Source organism: Ovis aries, chromosome 14 (genome assembly GCF_016772045.2).
Source record: "Ovis aries strain OAR_USU_Benz2616 breed Rambouillet chromosome 14, ARS-UI_Ramb_v3.0, whole genome shotgun sequence".
NCBI classification, from domain to species: domain Eukaryota; kingdom Metazoa; phylum Chordata; class Mammalia; order Artiodactyla; family Bovidae; genus Ovis; species Ovis aries.
Window position 1 is genome coordinate 1,584,753 of NC_056067.1, and position 19,139 is coordinate 1,603,891.

General features: G+C 41.7%; 1 protein-coding gene across 2 annotated transcripts in view; it reads right to left on the reverse strand.

Annotated features, from left to right (window-relative positions):
* The window catches only part of RFWD3 (ring finger and WD repeat domain 3), a 36,667-nt gene extending 18,361 nt beyond the window's left edge, over positions 1-18,306 (reverse strand). For both annotated transcript variants that reach the window (XM_042231465.1, XM_004015478.5), the window contains exons 1-4: positions 18,182-18,306; positions 13,190-13,769; positions 6,186-6,388; positions 5,326-5,396 (exon numbers count right to left, since the gene is read on the reverse strand). In XM_042231465.1, coding sequence (XP_042087399.1) covers positions 5,326-5,396; positions 6,186-6,388; positions 13,190-13,767 — 852 coding nt within the window. In that variant the 5' untranslated portion in view covers positions 13,768-13,769; positions 18,182-18,306. The remainder of the gene's footprint in view (positions 1-5,325; positions 5,397-6,185; positions 6,389-13,189; positions 13,770-18,181) is intronic.
* Between the last annotated feature and the right edge of the window lie 833 nt (positions 18,307-19,139).

Sequence of the window (19,139 nt, forward strand, 5' to 3'; positions counted from 1 at the left end):
AAATCTAACCAAAGAGGTAAAAGACCTGTACTCTGTAAACTATGACACTGATGAAAGAAACTGAAGACGACATAAACAATTGGAAAAACATATTATGCGTGTTGGAAGAACTGGATTGGAAGAATTAACACTGTTAAAATCATCATCCTCCCACCAAGGCAATCTACAGATGCAATGCAATCCCTGCCAAATATGAACAGCATTTTTCATAGAACTAGACTAAATGATTTTAAATTTATATGAAAACAAAAGACTAGAAACAGCCAAAGCAATCTCAAGAAAGAAAACAAAGGTGGAAATATCACACTCTCTGATTTCAATCTGTACTACAAAGCTACAGTAATCACAACAGTATGGTACAGCCACATGTCACAGATCACATATGTGATCTGACATACAGACCACAGAACAGAACAGAGGGTGCAAAGACAAACCCACACTTCCATGGGCCATTAATTTACGAAAAAAGAGGCAAGAGTAGACGACGGGGAAAGACAGTCTCTTCAATAAATGGTGTTGGGAAATCTGGACAACCGGACCACTTTTTCTATTTTATACCAATATTGTGATAGTTTCAGGTGTACAGCAAAGGGACTCAGCCAAACACTGGACTACTTTCTCACATCATATACAAAAGTAACCTTGAAATGGACTATAGATTTAAATATAAGACCTGAAACCAGAAAATTCGTAGAAGAAAACACAGGCACTAAAGCTCTTTGACAGTAGTCCTAGCAATATTGTTTTGAATATGTCTCCTCAGGCAAGGGAAGGAAGCAAAAATAAACAAGACTATCAAACTTAAAGCTTTTGCACAGCAAAGGAAACTAACAACAAAATGAACAGGCAGCCTACCAAATAGGAGAAGATATTAACAAAAGATATCTGATAAGGGGTTAATATCCAGAATAAATGAAGAGCTCACACAACTCAACAACAAAGAAACCTGATTAAAAATGGTCAGAAGGCGGGAATACAGATTTTGCCAAACAGATGGCCAAGAGAAAAATAAAAAGAAAAGATGTTCAACATTAGTAATTATTAGATCGGTTCAGTCGCTCAGTCGTGTCTGACTCTTTGTGACCCATGAACTGCAGCACGCCAGGCCTTCCTGTCCATCACCAACTCCCAGAGTTCACCCAAACCCATGAGTCAGTGATGCCATCCAACCATCTCATCCTCTGTCATCCCCTTCTCCTCCTGCACTCAATCTTTCCCAGCATCACAGTCTTCAAATGAGTCAGCTCTTTGCATCAGGTGGCCAAAGTATTGGAGTTTCAGCTTCAACATCAGTCCTTCCAATGAACACCCAGGACTGATCTCCTTTAGAATGGACTGGTTGGATCTCCTTGCAGTCCAAGGGACTCTCAAGAGTCTTTTCCAACACCACAGTTCAAAAGCATCAATTCTTCGGCGCTCAGTTTTCTTTATAGTCCAATTCTCACATCCATACGTGACCACTGGAAAAGCCATAGCCTTGACTAGACAGATCTTTGTTGACAAAGTAATGTCTCTGCTTTTCAATATGCTGTCTAGGTTGGTAATAGCTTTCCTTCCAAGGAGTAAGCGTCTTTTAATTTCATGGCTGCAATCACCATCTGCAGTGATTTTGGAGCCCAGAAAAATAAAGTCAGCCACTATTTCCCCATCTATTTCCCATGAAGTGATGGGACCAGATGCCATGATCTTCGTTTTCTGAATATTGAGCTTTAAGCCAACTTTTTCACTCTCCTCTTTCACTTTCATCAAGAGGCTCTTTAGTTCTTCACTTTCTGCCATAAGGGTGGTATCACCTGCATATCTGAGGTTATTAATATTACTCCTGGAAACTTTGATTCCAGCTTGTGCTTCCTCCAGTCCAACGTTTCTCATGATGTACTCTGCATATAAGTTAAATAAGCAGGGTGACAATATACAGCTTTGATGTACTCCTTTTCCTATTAGGAACCAGTCTGTTGTTCCATGTCCAGTTCTAACTGCTGCTTCCTGACCTGCATACAGATTTCTCAAGAGGAAGGTCAGGTGGTCTGGCATTCCCATCTCTTTCAGAATTTTCCAGTTTCTTGTGATCCACACAGTCAAAGGCTTTGGCATAGTCAATAAAGCAGAAATAGATGTTTTTCTGGAACTCTCTTGCCTTTTCCAGGATCCAGCAGATGTTGGCTATTTGATCTCTGGCTCCTCTGCCTTTTCTAAATCCAGCTTGAACATCTGGAAGTTCACAGTTCACATATTGCTGAAGCCTGGCTTGGAGAATTTTGAGCATTACTTTACTAGCGTGTCAGATGAGTGCAATTGTGCAGTAGTTTGAGCATTCTTTGGCATTGCCTTTCTTTGGAATTGGAATGAAACTGACCGTTTCCAGTCCTGTGGCCACTGCTGAGTTTTCCAAATTTGCTGGCATATTGAGTGCAGCACTTTCACAGCATCATCTTTCAGGATTTGAAATAGCTCAACTGGAATTCCATCACCTCCACTAGCTTTGTTCGTAGTGATTCTTCCTAAGGCCCACTTGACTTCACATTCCAGGATGTCTGGCTCTAGGTGAGTGATCACACCATCGTGATTATCTTGATCATGAAGATCTTTTTTGTTCAGTTCTTCTGTATATTCTTGCCACCTCTTCTTAATATCTTCTGCTTCTGTTAGGTCCATATCATTTCTGTCCTTTATTAAGCCCATCTTTGCATGAAATGTTCCCATGGTATCTCAAACTTTCTTGAAGAGATCTGTAGTCTTTCCCATTCTATTGTTTTCCTCTATTTTTTTTGCATTGAGTGCTGAAGAAGGCTTTCTTATCTCTCCTTGCTATTCTTTGGAACTCTGCATTCAAATGGGTGTATCTTTCCTTTTCACTTCCCTTCCTTTCACAGCTATTTGTAAGGCCTCCTTGGACAGCCATTTTGCTTTTTTGCATTTCTTTTTCTTGGGGATGGTCTTGATTCCTGTTCCCTGTACAATGTCATGAACCTCCGTCCATAGTTCATCAGGCACTGTGTCTGTAGGATCTAGTCCCTTAAATCTATTTCTCACTTCCACTGTACAGTCATAAAGGATTTGATTTAGGTAATACCTGAATGTAATTATCACGGACATGCAAATTAAAACCACAAAGAGATACCACCTTATACCTGTCAGAATGGCTATCGTCAAAACAACACCACATAGCAAGCATTGGCAAGGATATGGAGAAAAGGAAACACTTGTGAACTGTTGGTAGGAACATAAGCTGGTGCAGCCACTAAGGAAACAGTATGGATTATGGACAAATACCATATGATCTCACTTAAATGGAATCTAAAAAATAAAACAACAAAAACCCCGCAGGCTAACAGACACAGAGAACAAATGGGTAAGTGCCAAAGGGAAGGGAGTGGGACGGGGGGTGGTATGACAAAACCGGTTGAAGGGGATTAAGAGGTACTAACTTGCACTCATCTCACACGCTAGCAAAGTAATGCTCAAAATTCTCCAAGCCAGGCTTCAACAGTAAGTGAACCAAGAACTTCAGATGTTCAAGCCGGATTTAGAAAAGGCAGAGGAACCAGAGATCAAATTGCCAACATCCGCTGGATCATTGAAAAAGCAAGAGTTCCAGAAAGACACCTACTTCAGTTTTATTGACTATACCAAAGCCTTTGACTGTGTGGATCACAATAAACTGTGGAAAATTCTGAGAGAGATGGGACTATCAGACCACCTGACCTACCTCCTAGAAACCTGTATGCAGGTCAGGAAGCAGCAGTTAGAACTGGACATGGAACAACAGACTGGTTCCAAATAGGAAAAGGAGTACATCAACACTGTATACTGTCACCTTGCTTATTTAACTTATATGCAGAGTACACCATGAGAAATGCCGGGCTAGATGAATCACAAGCTGGAATAAAGATTGCAGGGAGAATTAACAATAACCTCAGATATGCAGATGACACTGCCCTTATGGAAGAAAGTGAAGAACTAAAGAGCCTCTTGATGAAAGTGAAAGGGAAGAGTGAAAAAGTTGGCTTAAAGCTCAACATTCTGAAAACTAAGATCATAGCACATGGTCCCATCACTTCACGGCAAACAGATGGGGAAACAATGGAAACTGACAGACTTTATGAGCTTGGGCTCCAAAATCACTGCAGATAGTGACAGCAGCCATGAAATTAAAAGATGCTTGCTCCGTGGAAGAAAAGCTATGACCAACTTAGAGAGCATATTAAAAAGTAGAAAGAATTATTTTGCTGACAAAGGTTCATCTAGTCAAAGCTATAGTTTTTCCAGCAGTCAAGGATGGATGTGACAGTTGGACCATAAAGCTGAGCACTGAAGAATTGATGCTTTTGAACTATGGTGTTGGAGAAAACTCTTGAGAGTCCCTTGGACTGCAAAGAGATTCAAGCAGTCCATCCTAAAGGAAATCAGTCCTGCATATTCATTGGAAGGATTGATGTTGAAGCTGAAACTCCGATACATTGGCCACCTGATGCGAAGAACTCATCATTGGAAAAGCCCGTGATGCTGGGAAAGATTAAAGGCAGGCGAAGGGCACAACAGAGGATGAGATGGTTGGATGGCATCAACAACTTGATGGACATAAGTCTGAGCAAGCTGTGGGGAGTTTGTGATGGACAGGGAAGCCTGGCATGCTGCCGTCCATGGGGTCTCAAAGAGTTGGACACAACTAAGTGACTGAACTGAACTTCCAGTTATAAAATAATAGACCATGGGGATGTAACATATAGCCTAAGGAATGTGGTCAATAATACTGTTATAGGTTTGTATGGGGACAAATGGTTACTAAATTTATTGTGGTGATCACTTTATAATTAATGCAAATGTCAAGTCACTTTGCAGCACACCTGAAACTAACATTGTATGTCAACTATATTTCAATAAAGAAAAAAAGTATACATATAAGTAAATTTACATGAGCATAATTTTTCTGAAGAGAATAAATAAAAACAGAAATATACAAAAAGTAAATCAGTGATGTTTCAGAACTGGCAGGGTCCACAGTTTATATAAATATGTCTCATATTAAGGACAGTGATGTTATTTTTAAAAATAAAAACTGTTTATCTCATAGCAAGCATTCTGCCAGACAGTTTATAAACTGCATTCATATCTGCTATTTTAACTGATACATAACCTTGTTAGGTGGGCAGGACAAGTTTTCAAACCTTCCCCTACCCTCTGTTTTTAAACCTAAGGGTAAGCAGTCACACAAATAATGAGTAACATCTGGACCCCCTGCCTACAAAGTCTGTGAGTTTTCCATTTTAGCCTGCAGTCTCCTTTTTAAAGGTAAATGCAAATTTAAAAGGATGTTCATATTACCTGTTTGGGGAGAGTGTCTTCTCCACCAATACATGTAACTTCTTGGTCTGTTGAGATGTCTTCTAGGTGCTCTGTCAAGTTGTTTCCAGAAATGACGGGACAGGTAACATATAAAAGACGATATAAGTCAGACATGAGGCTAGCAGCAGAGCCTAACTCACCACAGCTTTCCCTTTTACAGCAACACTACCAATTAGAAATGGCAGGGAGAGCAGATTCAGTCTCTGGTTGGGGAACTAGATCCCGCATATCAAGGAGCCAAAAAAAAAAGAATTCACTGATGCTATTTCAATCTAAGACCCTATGAATACATTCATTACCTTTTTTAATGCTCAAATTGCCCCAAAATGTTCAAAGTGCCCTAAGCCACTAGGTTCTCTTTCAAGGTTACACCTATGCCTACTGACATAACTGTACGACATAAAGCTTTGCTTTCTACCACAATAAAATGCCGTAGGCTCATCCTGTATATCTCTTATCACAGACTTGGAAAAAAGTGACCAATTCAGTGGGTCACAAATCACATAAAATTGCAAGCCAGATAAAATTCTTTCTGTATAGTTATGGCCAGTGTAAGCTCATGGCATCAACAACTCAACGGACATGAGTCTGAGTAAACTCCAGGAGTTGGTGACGGACAGGGAGGCCTGGCACGCTACAGTCCATGGGGTCACAAGGAGTCGGACAGGACTGAGTGACTGAACTGACTGAGTGTAAGTTCTGTACTATAAAGCAGTAATCTATGACATCCAGAGTGAAGAGGAAAAGTATCAAAACACAAGTCTAGAGTTTCTAGCCTCTGGAGCCTAAGCTTTTCGGATGTTGACCTTGTGAATGAAATCTGGATAAAGAATACTCACCTTCTAAAACAACAGCTTCAGGCTCCTCTGCCTGGGCAACTCCCTCCTCAAACTCTGTGGAGCTGTCACTGTCAGAATCAGAACCACCTGATACCTGCAAGTCATCAGAGACAGGATTCCTAGTCTCTGAACCATAAGAGGTGGTTGACGAATGAGGCTGGGTCCTGCTCGCTTGAAAGAAAGCATCCAACGGTGCTCTCAACCTATGCATGGAGAAAGACAACAGAATTCTAATACAACATACTATAATTACAAGAATAATCTACAGTAATCTGGAGGTAAATCCTAGTCATTTTAATGCATCACCAGGCCACTAAATGTTCAAGTAGGAACAGAGATTCAGGCAGATGCTGACTGGACTACATATGCTCTTTCCATTCAATTATTCCACTAGCTCACACTGAAGCTTGACCCTTCTGCTAAAAGCTAATCTTACTTTACTGGTACTTCTTTTGTCAATATCTTTTAAAGACATGACTCATTAATACATTAAAAGAAAGAGAGAGAAAACTAACTCAGCAATTTGTCTGCTGATATTAGGGGGCTGAAAAGAGAGTGGGCAAGATAAAAAATGGCCCTGTTGATCAAATACAGCCTCATGAATTCTGCTGCTGCAGCTACTCAGACCAAGGTCTTTGGGGGTATTAAGTCTGGCTACAGTCATTATTGTTTCAACTCTCATTTTAAGCCATTTTTCTTTTCAAGTTAAAAATGCTAAAAAAAAAAAAAGTTTAAAGTTCTCTCTTTTGCCCACTCAAACTTTCTGTTGAGCTCTCCAGCGATTTTTTTTCCATTTAGTACATGTGTCAACTCCAGTATTTCTACTTTGTACATTTTTATAACTTCAGTCTCTTTATTAAAATTGTCTATCTGATGACACAGTGTTTTATCTTTTGCTTTAGTTTTTTGAATATATTTAAATAATCTAGTAAGTTCAACATTTTGGTTTCTTCATAAACATTTTTTTTTTCCGTGTAATGATTATACTTACTTTACATGTCTTATATTTTCTTGAAAATTGGACATCTCATAAAGCATAATGTGATAACTCTGGAAATGAGAATTCACCGTTCCCAGGGTTTGTTGCTGTTATTTGTTATAGTTGCTACTGTTTGTTTAGTGACTTTCTGAAGTAATTCTATAAAGTTTGCACTCTTTGCTATGCGTGTTGCTTACCTTTGTGCTCAGTTCATGACTAGACAGAGATTTCCTTAAACACCTGGAATCAGTAAGCCTCCCAGTCTTCACTGAGGTATCTGACGTGTGTGTTGGGGCACATCATCAATAATCAGCCAGGCAGGTGACAACTTTACCTTAGACTTCATTTCTTGCTTATGAAGAGCCTCAAGGTCAGCCAGAGATGAGAGCTAACTGCCTTAGTGCCTTCTTAGGCCTTTCCTGAGCACGGGTACAGCTGCACACAGCCCTCGCTATATATGTGGCCTTTTAGATTCCCAAGAATATGTCAGAACTTTTTAAAACCCCATATGAAGATCACATCCCCCAGCTTTTCCTTTTAGGCTTTCTGATTAGTCTAATGTTTGCCCCAGTGACCATCCACTGCCTCAGGCAGATCCTGGGGAATAGGCTTTAAGCTTTTAGGACTAAGACAAGAATAACCTTTCAAGTGGCATTTTCCAGGAAATCACTGAACAGGTGAAAAAAGATTTCTTTGCCATTGAGGTTTCAAAGTACCTCCAATTCCATTCTACTCTCTCTAGTTGCTTCTAGGCTACTGCCCTTTTCTGTGATTACAGGCAGTTTTCAAGACTACTATGGAGCTGAGAAATAGATTTAAGGGCCTAGATCTGATAGATAGAGTGCCTCATGGAACTATGGAATGAGGTTCGTGACACTGTACAGGAGACAGGGATCAAGACCATCCTCATGGAAAAGAAAGGCAAAAAAGCAAAATGGCTGTCTGGGGAGACCTTACAAATAGCTGTGAAAAGAAGAGAAGCAAAAAGCAAAAGAGAAAAGGAAAGATATAAGCATCTGAATGCAGAGTTCCAAAGAATAGCAAAAAGAGATAAGAAAGCCTTCTTCAGCGATCAATGCAAAAAAATAGAGGAAAAGAACAGAATGGGAAAGGCTAGAGATCTCTTCAAGAAAATTAGAGATATCAAGGGAACATTTCATGCAAGGATGGGCTCGATAGAGGACAGAAATGGTATGGACCTAACAGAAGCAGAAGATATTAAGAAGAGGTGGCAAGAATATACAGAAGAACTGAACAAAAAAGATCTTCACGACCCGGATAATCACGATGGTGTGATCACTCACCCAGAGCCAGACATCCTGGAATGTGAAGTCAAGTGGGCCTTAGGAAGAATCACTACGAACAAAGCTAGGGGAGGTGATGGAATTCCAGTTGAGCTACTTCAAATCCTTTGAAAGTGCTGCACTCAATATGCGAGCAAATTTGGAAAACTCAGCAGTGGCCACAGGACTGGAAAAGGTCAGTTTTCATTCCAATCCCAAAGAAAGGCAATGCCAAAGAATGCTCAAACTACTACACAATTGCACTCATCTCACATGCTGGTAAAGTAATACTCAAAATTCTCCAAGCCAGGCTTCAGCAATACGTGAACCGTGAACTTTCAGATGTTCAAGCTGGATTTAGAAAACGCAGAGGAACCAGAGATCAAATAGCCAACATCTGCTGGATCATGGAAAAGCAAGAGTTCCAGAAAAACATCTATTTCTGCTTTACTGACTATGCCAAAGCCTTTGACTGTGTGGATCACAGTAAACTGGAAGATTCTGAGAGAGATGGGAATACAGACCACCTGACCTGCCTCTTGAGAAATCTGTATGCAGGTCAGGAAGCAATAGTTAGAACTGGACATGGAACAACAGACTGGTTCCAAACAGGAAAAGGAGTACGTCAAGGCTGTACATTGTCACCCTGCTTATTTAACTTCTATGCAGAGTACATCATGGGAAACACTGGACTGGAAGAAGCACAAGCTGGAATCAAGATTGCTGGGAGAAATATCAATCACCTCAGATATGCAGATGACACCACCCTTATGGCAGAAACTGAAGAGGAACTAAAAAGCTTCTTGATGAAAATGAAAGAAGAGAGTGAAAAGGTTGGTTTAAAGCTCAACAATCAGAAAATGAAGATCATGGCATCTGGTCCCATCACTTCATGGGAAATAGATGGGGAAACAGTGGAAACAGTATCAGACTTTATTTTGGGGGGCTCCAAAATCACTGCAGATGGTGACTGCAGCCATGAAATTAAAAGACGCTTACTCCTTGGAAGGAAAGTTATGACCAACCTAGACAGCATATTCAAAAGCAGAGACATTACTTTGCCGACTAAGGTCCGTCTAGTCAAGGCTGTGGTTTTTCCTGTGCTCATGTATGGATGTGAGAGTTGGACTGTGAAGAAGGCTGAGCGCCGAAGAATTGATGCTTTTGAACTGTGGTGTTGGAGAAGACTCTTGAGAGTCCCTTGGACTGCAAGGAGATCCAACCAGTCCATTCTAAAGGAGATCAGCCCTGGGATTTCTTTGGAAGGAATGATGCTAAAGGTGAAACTCCAGTACTTTGGCCACCTCATGAGAAGAGTTGACTCATTGGAAAAGACTCTGCTGCTGGGAGGGACTGGGGGCAGGAGGAGAAGGGGACGACAGAGGATGAAATGGCTGGATGGCATCACTGACTCGATGGACGTGAATCTGAGTGAACTCTGGGAGTTGGTGATGGACAGGGAGGCCTGGCATGCTGCGATTCATGGGGTCTCAAAGAGTCGGACACGACTGAGCGACTGAACTGATGGAGCTGAAGAGAATGGGAATAGGGAATGCCACAAAGCTCACAGTTCTTACTGAGACTCAACTGGCTTTCTTTGAGACTCACTCACTGAACTGCTACAAGCACTGGATAATTTCCAGAATACTGAAAAAGTTGATTTTGATAAATGTTGCCAGTTGTTTCATTGATTCGATACAGAGGATTTTTCTGAGGTCCTTATTCTGCCATTTGCACTGATGTCACTCAGGTTTTTTTTTTTAAGAAAATGCTAAGCAAGTTTACAAATTTATTTTTAAGAACTATGCATGAACAGCAACTATAGCTACTCATGAGGATAAGCACATAAGCACAGCACTGCCTAAGAACATTTGAACTAAATAAAATATATAATAAAGTTAACCTATTATATGCATAGGGCTTCCCTTATAGCTCAGTCGATAAAGAATCTGCCTGCTGCAATGCAGGAGACCCAGGTTCAATTCCTGGGTCGGGAAGATCCTGTGGAGAAGGAAATGGCAGTCCACTCCAGTATTCTTGCTTCGAGAATCCCATGGGCAAGGAGCCTGGCAGGCTACAGTTCATGGGGTCTTAAGAGTCGGACATGACTTAGCGCCTAAACCACCATCATTACATGCTTATCAATAGCATTCTATATAGAAACCAGCAAAAATTAAGTGATTAATTTTTTAAAATCACTCATTAATATTGCTTTTATTAGCAAATAGGCATTTCCAAGGTCAGGAGGGGACTATGAAGAGCAACTGGGAGATAGTGCTTAGGAGTATAGTCTTGAAATCCTCTTCTTTTCCTGCACTAATCATCTCTGGATTAAATAACAGTAGAATAAATTCTTGCCCCTTGCTTACCCTCTGTAGTCCTAGATTCCATAAGCTCCATGAAAACAGGTACCCTGATCTGTCCTGTTCAGATGTATGTATCTCCAAGGCAAAAGTTCAGTCTCTCACATAGTGGAGTGATATTACAAATATTTGACGAATGAATGATGACGCTGACAGTCAGAATCAAGCAGCCTCAAACAAAGAAATAGGAAAGGAGTTTGTGACCTTGATTGAGAAGTAGTTGGGGAAAATACCCCACTAGGTAGGTTTCCCCAACGTGGTGGAGCCTGAGGCAAAAGCATCTCACCTTGGCCCAGGCTCTCAATAGCTGGTGCAGGGGTAGTGTGTCAGGTGAGTAAATGCCGCCAAACACCATAATGAGAATTTCACTTCAGGATACTCAGAAGGTATAAGCAAATCAGTCCTGGGAAAGCTCAGACTTCTTTGTGAATTTAGTGTGGAATTAATTTACAACACAATATTTAACAGCAAAAAATTTTAAGTCTCATTTATCAGGCTCCAGAATCCATGTTCTCTGCACAGTTGCTTTGCCTTGAAGGTTTATTCTCTTTGTGGAGACAGACAAACTGACATCATTTAACATCTAAATTATGTAGCTCAATCCCTGAGCACAGATTCTACACACATCAAGAAATTTTCTGATTATAGAGTTTGGCTTCTGTGTGTCAGTATCCTCTAGGAGAACCATGGTGACAATGCCAGAGAATCTGGTCTCTGTGCTGTTTCTAATTTTCTCTGTAAATTGGCACCTGATTTATAAGTGTCATTCTCCTGTGAACTCATTACACTAATGTCCCCAACCAAGTGCAATCCCCTCACCCACTCACCCAATGTATGAACAACCAAGCCTGAGGACAATTTAAGAGTCCTCTTCACAGTTCCTGAGGATACCACTCTCAACTCTCAGCCCCCTTATTATTTCAACAGGGTCCCCAAATTGCACTACAAGGTACCTTCGTCTATGACACAAATATATGAAATCCTACTTTGCTTTGAAAATCATTGTAAATGGCACCTTAAAATAACAGAGCAGCATGCACTTGCAACTCCTGTCAACACAGAACTAGGCTCTTCTCACCCTTGATGGATCACATCCAGCACTGACCAGGCATTAGAGACTACAGCCACAGTAACAGCAGCCCTGATACACTAATCAGCAGGATCCATTGAAAAGGATGCTGAAATCCAAAATCAGAAGGCACAATTCCAAGTCCAGGGTTATCTCAGTCAAATCATAAATCACCCCATCATCTTCCTCATTTGTAAAACACAGATAACAGATGGCCCAGCTACCACTATTTAGTGCCATCTCATTCTTTTCAATATTTATTTTTTATTATTTGTTTGGCTGTGCCGGGTCTTAGTTGTGGCATGCAAACTATCAGTTGCCACATGTGGGATTAAGTTCTCTAACCAGGGATTGATCCCAGGCCCCCTGCATTGGGAGTGCAGAGTCTTAGGCGCGGGACCACCATGGAAGCCTCTCATTATTTTCACAGTGTTAGAGAAATGGATCTGATTGAAGCTTCCTTTATTTGCTTTTGTAGACAACAGTCAGATCCAGGTTCCAACATCAGCTCTAACTTCCTCTGTACTGTCAACTCCGAGACCCTGAATAGATCATTCTCTCAGGGTCCAAGTTTCTTTCACATTTAAAATGAAAAGGTTGAATTCAATTTCTTTCAACATTATGAAGACATTTAGAAAGCCAGCTGTGGAACTAAGTATTTCAAATAAAGCAGAAGTTAAAAAACAGATTAAAATATAGACAACTGTTATTCTTCATAATAACTGTCAAGACTTGACAGCTAACCCCTTCAAGAGGCAAGTTCAAACCAAAACCTATAGAAGAAAATTATTTTTAACTCTACAACACAGTTTCAGGAGAGGAGGGCTAGAATGTTTCCCACTTAGTCAGATAAGTTCTATATTAATTCACACTCTACTTTTCACAAGGGTTCTCTAAATCCAGCCTGCCCATCTTACAAAATCTACTGTACCACTAAGTGGAGTGCCAATGAACAATGAATCTTGGGCAAGTGGAGTGGACTTGCAAGTTAAATATATATATGTATATATTTGATGTACAAGAGACAAATGATCGAAAGAAAAGCCAGCCTCTGCAGACACCACTGCTAACAAACTACCAACAAGTTTTCAAAACCTATCTGTATACCTTTATCCTCTCCACTACTTTGTGAAGTAAATAAACCAAGTAATTTCATTTTCATCTGACTTATGAGGTACTGGGGGTTCCGAAAGGTTACCCGACTTGCCAAGTCACAATGCCAATTCCTGGCAGCACTGGGGCTATCATCAGGGCCTAAAGTTCATAATTCCCAATCAGGTACTAATCCCACTATTTACATTTCTATTTACCTGGCACTGTTTGTCCTCTGGGACCCTCCTGCTCTTGCCCTCCGTGAAGCAGAACTCCTCCTATTCCTCCTCGCTCTCACGGGCCCCACACTGCGGTCTGAAGTTGGTCGCAGGAATTCCAGCATGCCATGAAGTCTCTGCAGCCCACTGATGAAGCTGTTCATTGAATCCAATGAAGGCACTTGGGGAGTGCGGTTAGCATCAGATTCCAGCCTAAACTCCTCTAAAACTCCTGGATTGAGGTTCCCCACAGTCTCTGTTCCTGAGAGCTCCACTTCCTCTGTCAGATCAACAGATATCTGCGGAATAGGCGGAAGCAGCGGCACTCTCTCTGGGCTGTTGATCACCTCCTCAGGAATGGGTTGGAGCAGGGGTGGTCCTCCTTCGATGCTGACCACCTCAGCAAGTATAGGATGCAACACGGGTGGTCCCTCCTGGCTGCTGACCTCCTCAGTATGAGGAGGCTGGAGCAGGGGTGGTCCCCCTTGGCTGCTGACCACTTCCGCAGGAGCAGGCTGATCTGCAGCACCATGATCTAATTGCACCTGAAGATCATATTCCATTGCTTCATGAGCCATCACTGAGGAAGCAATATTTGTAAAAAGTATTAGTAAAATGTATCAGCTACGTGGCATGTTTTATCTAATTATGTCTATCATTTAATACTTGTTTAAGATCATTCTTGATAAAACTGAGAAACTTAAAAGATGATTTTAGCTCTTTTCTTATAAGGACTTTTAACCAGTTATCCTGTTTGCCCTTCGAAAACATAAAGTCATGTGATCACAGCACTAGTCTTTAAAAGAATCTATAAAATAAGAGAACTGAACTATTGAAAATAATCCCCCAGACCTCTTGCAGTTCTGTCATGACCTATATATGGACATTTACTACAACAAATGCATACAATGCTATATTTAATTTTAGTAGGCAATATTCATCTTTCATGGCACTAAAGTGCAAAAAATAAACACAGAAAGAACATTTCCACAAAATAACTCAATTAATAACTCAAAATAGAAATTAACCTATTTCCTCCAAAAAGGCTGAGCAACCTTTATTTACTTCAACTTTTTCATTACTTTTGTTTTCTATCTCTAAGTCCATTTGTTAGTCCATTCAACAAATATTTATTAAGCACTGGTTATGTTCCTTTCATTATTTGTTTCCTGTCTCTACTCCACTACGTTAGTCTATTTTTCAAGAAATATTTAAGCATCTGTCATATAGTCAGACACTCCACAGAGGCAAACAGATAAGTGGACAAGACCCAGCATAATACAATTTACATTCTAGCAAATGAGAGAATAAACAAATCATTGTGAAAAATTATATATTGTGCCATTTGGTTTTGAGAGTGGGGGGCAAGACACAACAGTGAGAGGTGGCCTCTTATAAGTGAAAATTAAACCAAGACAAGAAGGATTAAAAGAAGTTGGCCGTATGAAGAGCCAAGAAAGAGTTTCAGAAGAAAATTAATACAAGGTGTCTGCTAAGTATGGGTTTAGTGCGTCAGAGAAACTAGGAAGCCCAGCATAACGAGAATAGTAAGAAAGAGCAGACAGTATGAGGTTTAATATGAGGAGTAAAGTTGATGATACACAACACTTTCACTAGAAGACCTTGGTAAGGAGTTTCTTCTGCGTTAGGAATGGACTGTAAGGGAGGAAAAGTGCAGGCAAAGTGACCACTTCATAGGCTATTATGAGAGTATAAACTAGTGGTCACAGAGGCAAGACTAGTAGCAGTGGAGATGGAACAGTAGACAGCTTTAAGAATCCTCAGTATAGTCATGCCACTTAAAATCTTGGGATAGATTAACTACCTAAGAAGGAGTTGAGATAGAAGAAAAGCAGGCCAAGGACCAATACCAGAGACATTAAAAGGATAACAGTTATAGGAAGAGAACCCAGAAACCAAGACCATGAGGTAGGAGAAAACCTGGGAGAGTGTGGTGTCTTGGAAGAATGATGCAAGGAGGGGACAGTCAAGTGTGTCAAGTGCTACTGAGGGGAAGAATGACCACTAGATTTAGCAATGTAGAGGTGACAGATAATCTAGAAAAGAGCTGTTTCCCCAAAGTGATGAGTAGAGGCCAGACTGGAGTGGTCAGCATAAATGCAGAGAAGTCCAACAAACACAGCAGATAAAGTATGTTTTTCTTTCTCAGTCATTTCTGAAAATCCATGAACATGACCCCAATCCCCTTGCAAGAAACAGCATTAAAAAAAGAATAAATCACAAGCACAAAGCAAAGAGAGTATGAGACATACAAATCAGTTTTCCGTACCAACAACTGATAGGACTGTGTGCTACTGAAAAGCAAGCTAATTTCCACTGAGGGAACTGTAGAAACCACATATCACAGAAGATAGCATTGAAAGATGGAGATGCGAAGGAGGATCAGCTGAAAGCCTGTGAAAGTAATCTGTTCCTCAAGGCAACAATAAAAAACATCTCCCCCTATGTTGCAGAAAACTGGAATTTTGAACCACACAGACTTAAGACCAGCAGTGAAAACAAGGAGTTAAGTGAAATTCTACCAACTTTCACAAGTGTGAAACACTTCCAACCCTTCTCCCTAGCTGCACAAATCCAGAATGCAATATTCTGGTTTTTACACATTCTCTATGCCTCAAGGCAGGAGATTAGAGGACTGTTCTCTAGAGAAAACCAGCTGAAGAGAAAAGATCTATAAATACTAACACTTGTAAATCTCAAGAAAATGGCTGGGTCTCTGTCCTTATAGCTAACGGTAAAAGTCCCTTGGTTGGTAAGGTTCAGTCATTCATACACAGCTTCCAATCAGTCTTCTGGGGCGGGGGGGTCTCTCTGCAAAACAAACAGCCAGCCAAAGAACAACTGACATTCAAGAAAAGCCTCCAACATGAGAGGAGACCAAAGCAGACAAAGAGAAGAAACTCGGAAAAAAGAAATGTGATGAAAGAAATGGTAATAAGTAAGTAAATAAAATAAATCCAAACTTAAAATGCCAAGGGAAAAAAATCAAAATAAAACTTTAATAGAAGGATTGTAAAATACACCTGAAGAACTCTCAGAAAACAAAAGACAGTAAAAAATAATAATATTAAAAGGTTAAGTCAGAGTACTTGACTAACTGAAGTACAAGAATGAGAACTCAAAATGGAAAAAAAAAGTGAAGCAAAACCTCTGGTCAAGATGGAACCATAAACTCTCTTCCCACTAAGAATCCCAATTCAGTAAATTTCCTCAAAAATTATACTGAAAAGAAAAAAGGAGACTACAGATGAAACTCCATTATTAATTCCATCCTTAGGGCACTTAAAAATATGCAAAACCACACTACTATATGGGATTTATAAATATAAGGTAGTATAAAAAAGCCCAAGCATAAAAAATACCCAGTTAAGGAGCTGGAAGGTGCTGGCTTACCTACGAGGCTTTGACTATAGAATTTATTTCTTTAAGAAAAAGAAAGAAAGAAAAACTCTACCAAAAGGTCAAAGTCAAAATTTGTTAGATACGGGTGGTGAATGGACCAATCTTTTAAAAGTTATTCAGATTAAAAATTATACAGATGTGTAGAATAGTCTTTTGGACTCTGTGGGAGAGAAAGAGGGTTGGATGATTTGGGAGAATGGCACTGAAACATGTATAATATCATATATGAAACGAGTCGCCAGTCCAGGTTCAATGCATGATACTGGATGCTTGGGGCTGGTGCACTGAGATGACCCAGAGGGATGGTACTGGGAGGGAGAAGGGAGGGGGTGTTCAGGATGGGGAACACGTGTATACCTGTGGTGGATTCATGTTGATGTATGGCAAAACCAGTACAATATTGTAAAGTAATTAACCTCCAATTAAAATAAATAAATTTATATTTTAATAAATAAAAATTATTCTGTGCACTTTTCAGTATGGTTAACATTAAAAAGTGAAATTTCTTCCCATGATATGCCAGTTCTGATTAGAGAACAAAAGTTCTGGTGAGATGTGAAAGGCCCAGAGCCAAATCCCAGCCTCATTCATCGGTGTATCCTACACAAGAAGTACACAGCAGATGCTAAATACTTACTGAATTACCCACCATACATACACCTAAAAACGCAAAACCAATCAACTTCTAAGAACGTATCAGCACCCAATATTGACAGACAGAAGAGATAGAGAACAACGCCATCCTGGAAGAAAGTTCCCTACACAGCGCCGTGCTGGAGCAAAGCTTCCCCATCAATGTGGGCCAACACAAAACCCGCCAGGCCTGGGGTTGAGCAGGGGCGAGTCGGCGGGTCCCCGCCATGCCGTGAGCAGCCCGTAGACATCCGGTGGTTTTCCCAAGCTTTCTTACTCAGATTTCAACCAATGTCCACGCTAAGCGCGATGAAGACTCCCAATTAAAAAGACGACGAGGCGCGAGCGGGGAGTCGGGCCGACCTGGGTTCGAATCCGTGTTCGGTCACGTCCTACCTGAGGACCTTACTTAGGACGGTTGCCCAGCTTCCCTGTTCGACTTATTCGTCTTTAAAAAGTGGGGATAATACAAGTATTTACGTCACAGTGTTGCTGTGAGGTAAAGCTGGATAGAACCATAGGTCTTTCGTTCAACTTGAAAGTGAGGCAAGTAGCGGGCACTTCGTGCGACAGCAGTTATCTGCACACGAAGAGTCCGGGGCTCCGCTCCCGGGAGAGCGACCAGGGACCTCTGACTCCGGGCCAGCGACCTCTTGACCCCAGCCCTGCGGCGAACTCTGCTCCTTGCAGGAATCCGGAGTTGCTTCCTTCCCCGCCCCACCCGCACCTCGGGGGCCGCCCCAGCAGCCCCGAAAGAACGGGAATTTAGGTGCCTCGGCCCCGACCCTTGGGACCGCCCGGAGCGCCCAAATCTCCTCAGACCACCGACTTCAAGCCCGCCCCCAGCCCAACTCGGGCCCTGCGTCCAGGGACCCAGGGGAAGTCGTCCCGGACCCAGACGCCCAAGGCCTGGGGAGAGGCAAGCGCCCACCTCACCTGAAGCCGGAGCACACGGTCAGACTCGCCAGGTCGCCGGAGGCGCAGCAGCCCCCATAGGAAAACTTGCCGGACTGGCTACTACAGCCACTTGCCAGCAGCTCAAGCTGCCCGCCTGAGGTGCTGCCTCGGCATGTTCCTATTGGGCAGCAGTTCCAGCCGGTAGCCAATACCCTCTCTTCTTCTTTCTCTGGTCGCCGCTGACTGAAACAGCGGCGCTCTCATTGGCTGACCCTTCGTAAACGGGGTAGGCAGGACCACGCGCAAGGAAGCCTCGTACAATTGGTAGAAATCAACGTCCGTCAACACACGCCCAGCCCCCAAAGAGAAAAACGGAAGAAGGCTTTTACCGCTCTTTGTTTGAACTTTGTGGCGGGAGGAAGTTGTAAGGGAAAGATGTTTTAGCCCATTTTGAAAAGATGAAAATATTAAAACTGTGCCTCATGCTGTTTCGCCTAAAGTCTTTGGTGAAGAAGATGCCTGTCACCAAAACCAACGTTAGCATTTGTACTTTTTTTTCATCTTCCTGCGTTTAAGGGAGCTTCTACTGAGCAAGATTAGTATGAGGAGAAAGGAATTTTATTTTGTAAACAAATACAAAATATTATGGAGCAGAAAGAAAAATATTTTGAATGATTCTCACTGTTGTATAAGTAGTGGCAGAGGAGCCATTACTTGTATATACCACCTGAAACTGTCACAACATTGTTAGTCATCTACGCTGCTGCTGAGTCGCTCCAGTCGCGTCCGACTCTGCGTGACCCCGTAGACGGCAGCCCACCGGGCTCCCCCGTCCCTGGGATTCTCCAGGCAAGAACACTGGAGTGGGTTGCCATTTCCTTCTCCAATGCATGAAAGTGAAAAGTGAAAGTGAAGTTGCTCAGTCGTACCCGACTCTTCGCGACCCCATGGACTGCAGCCCACCAGGCTCCTCTGTCCATGGGATTTTCCAGGCAAG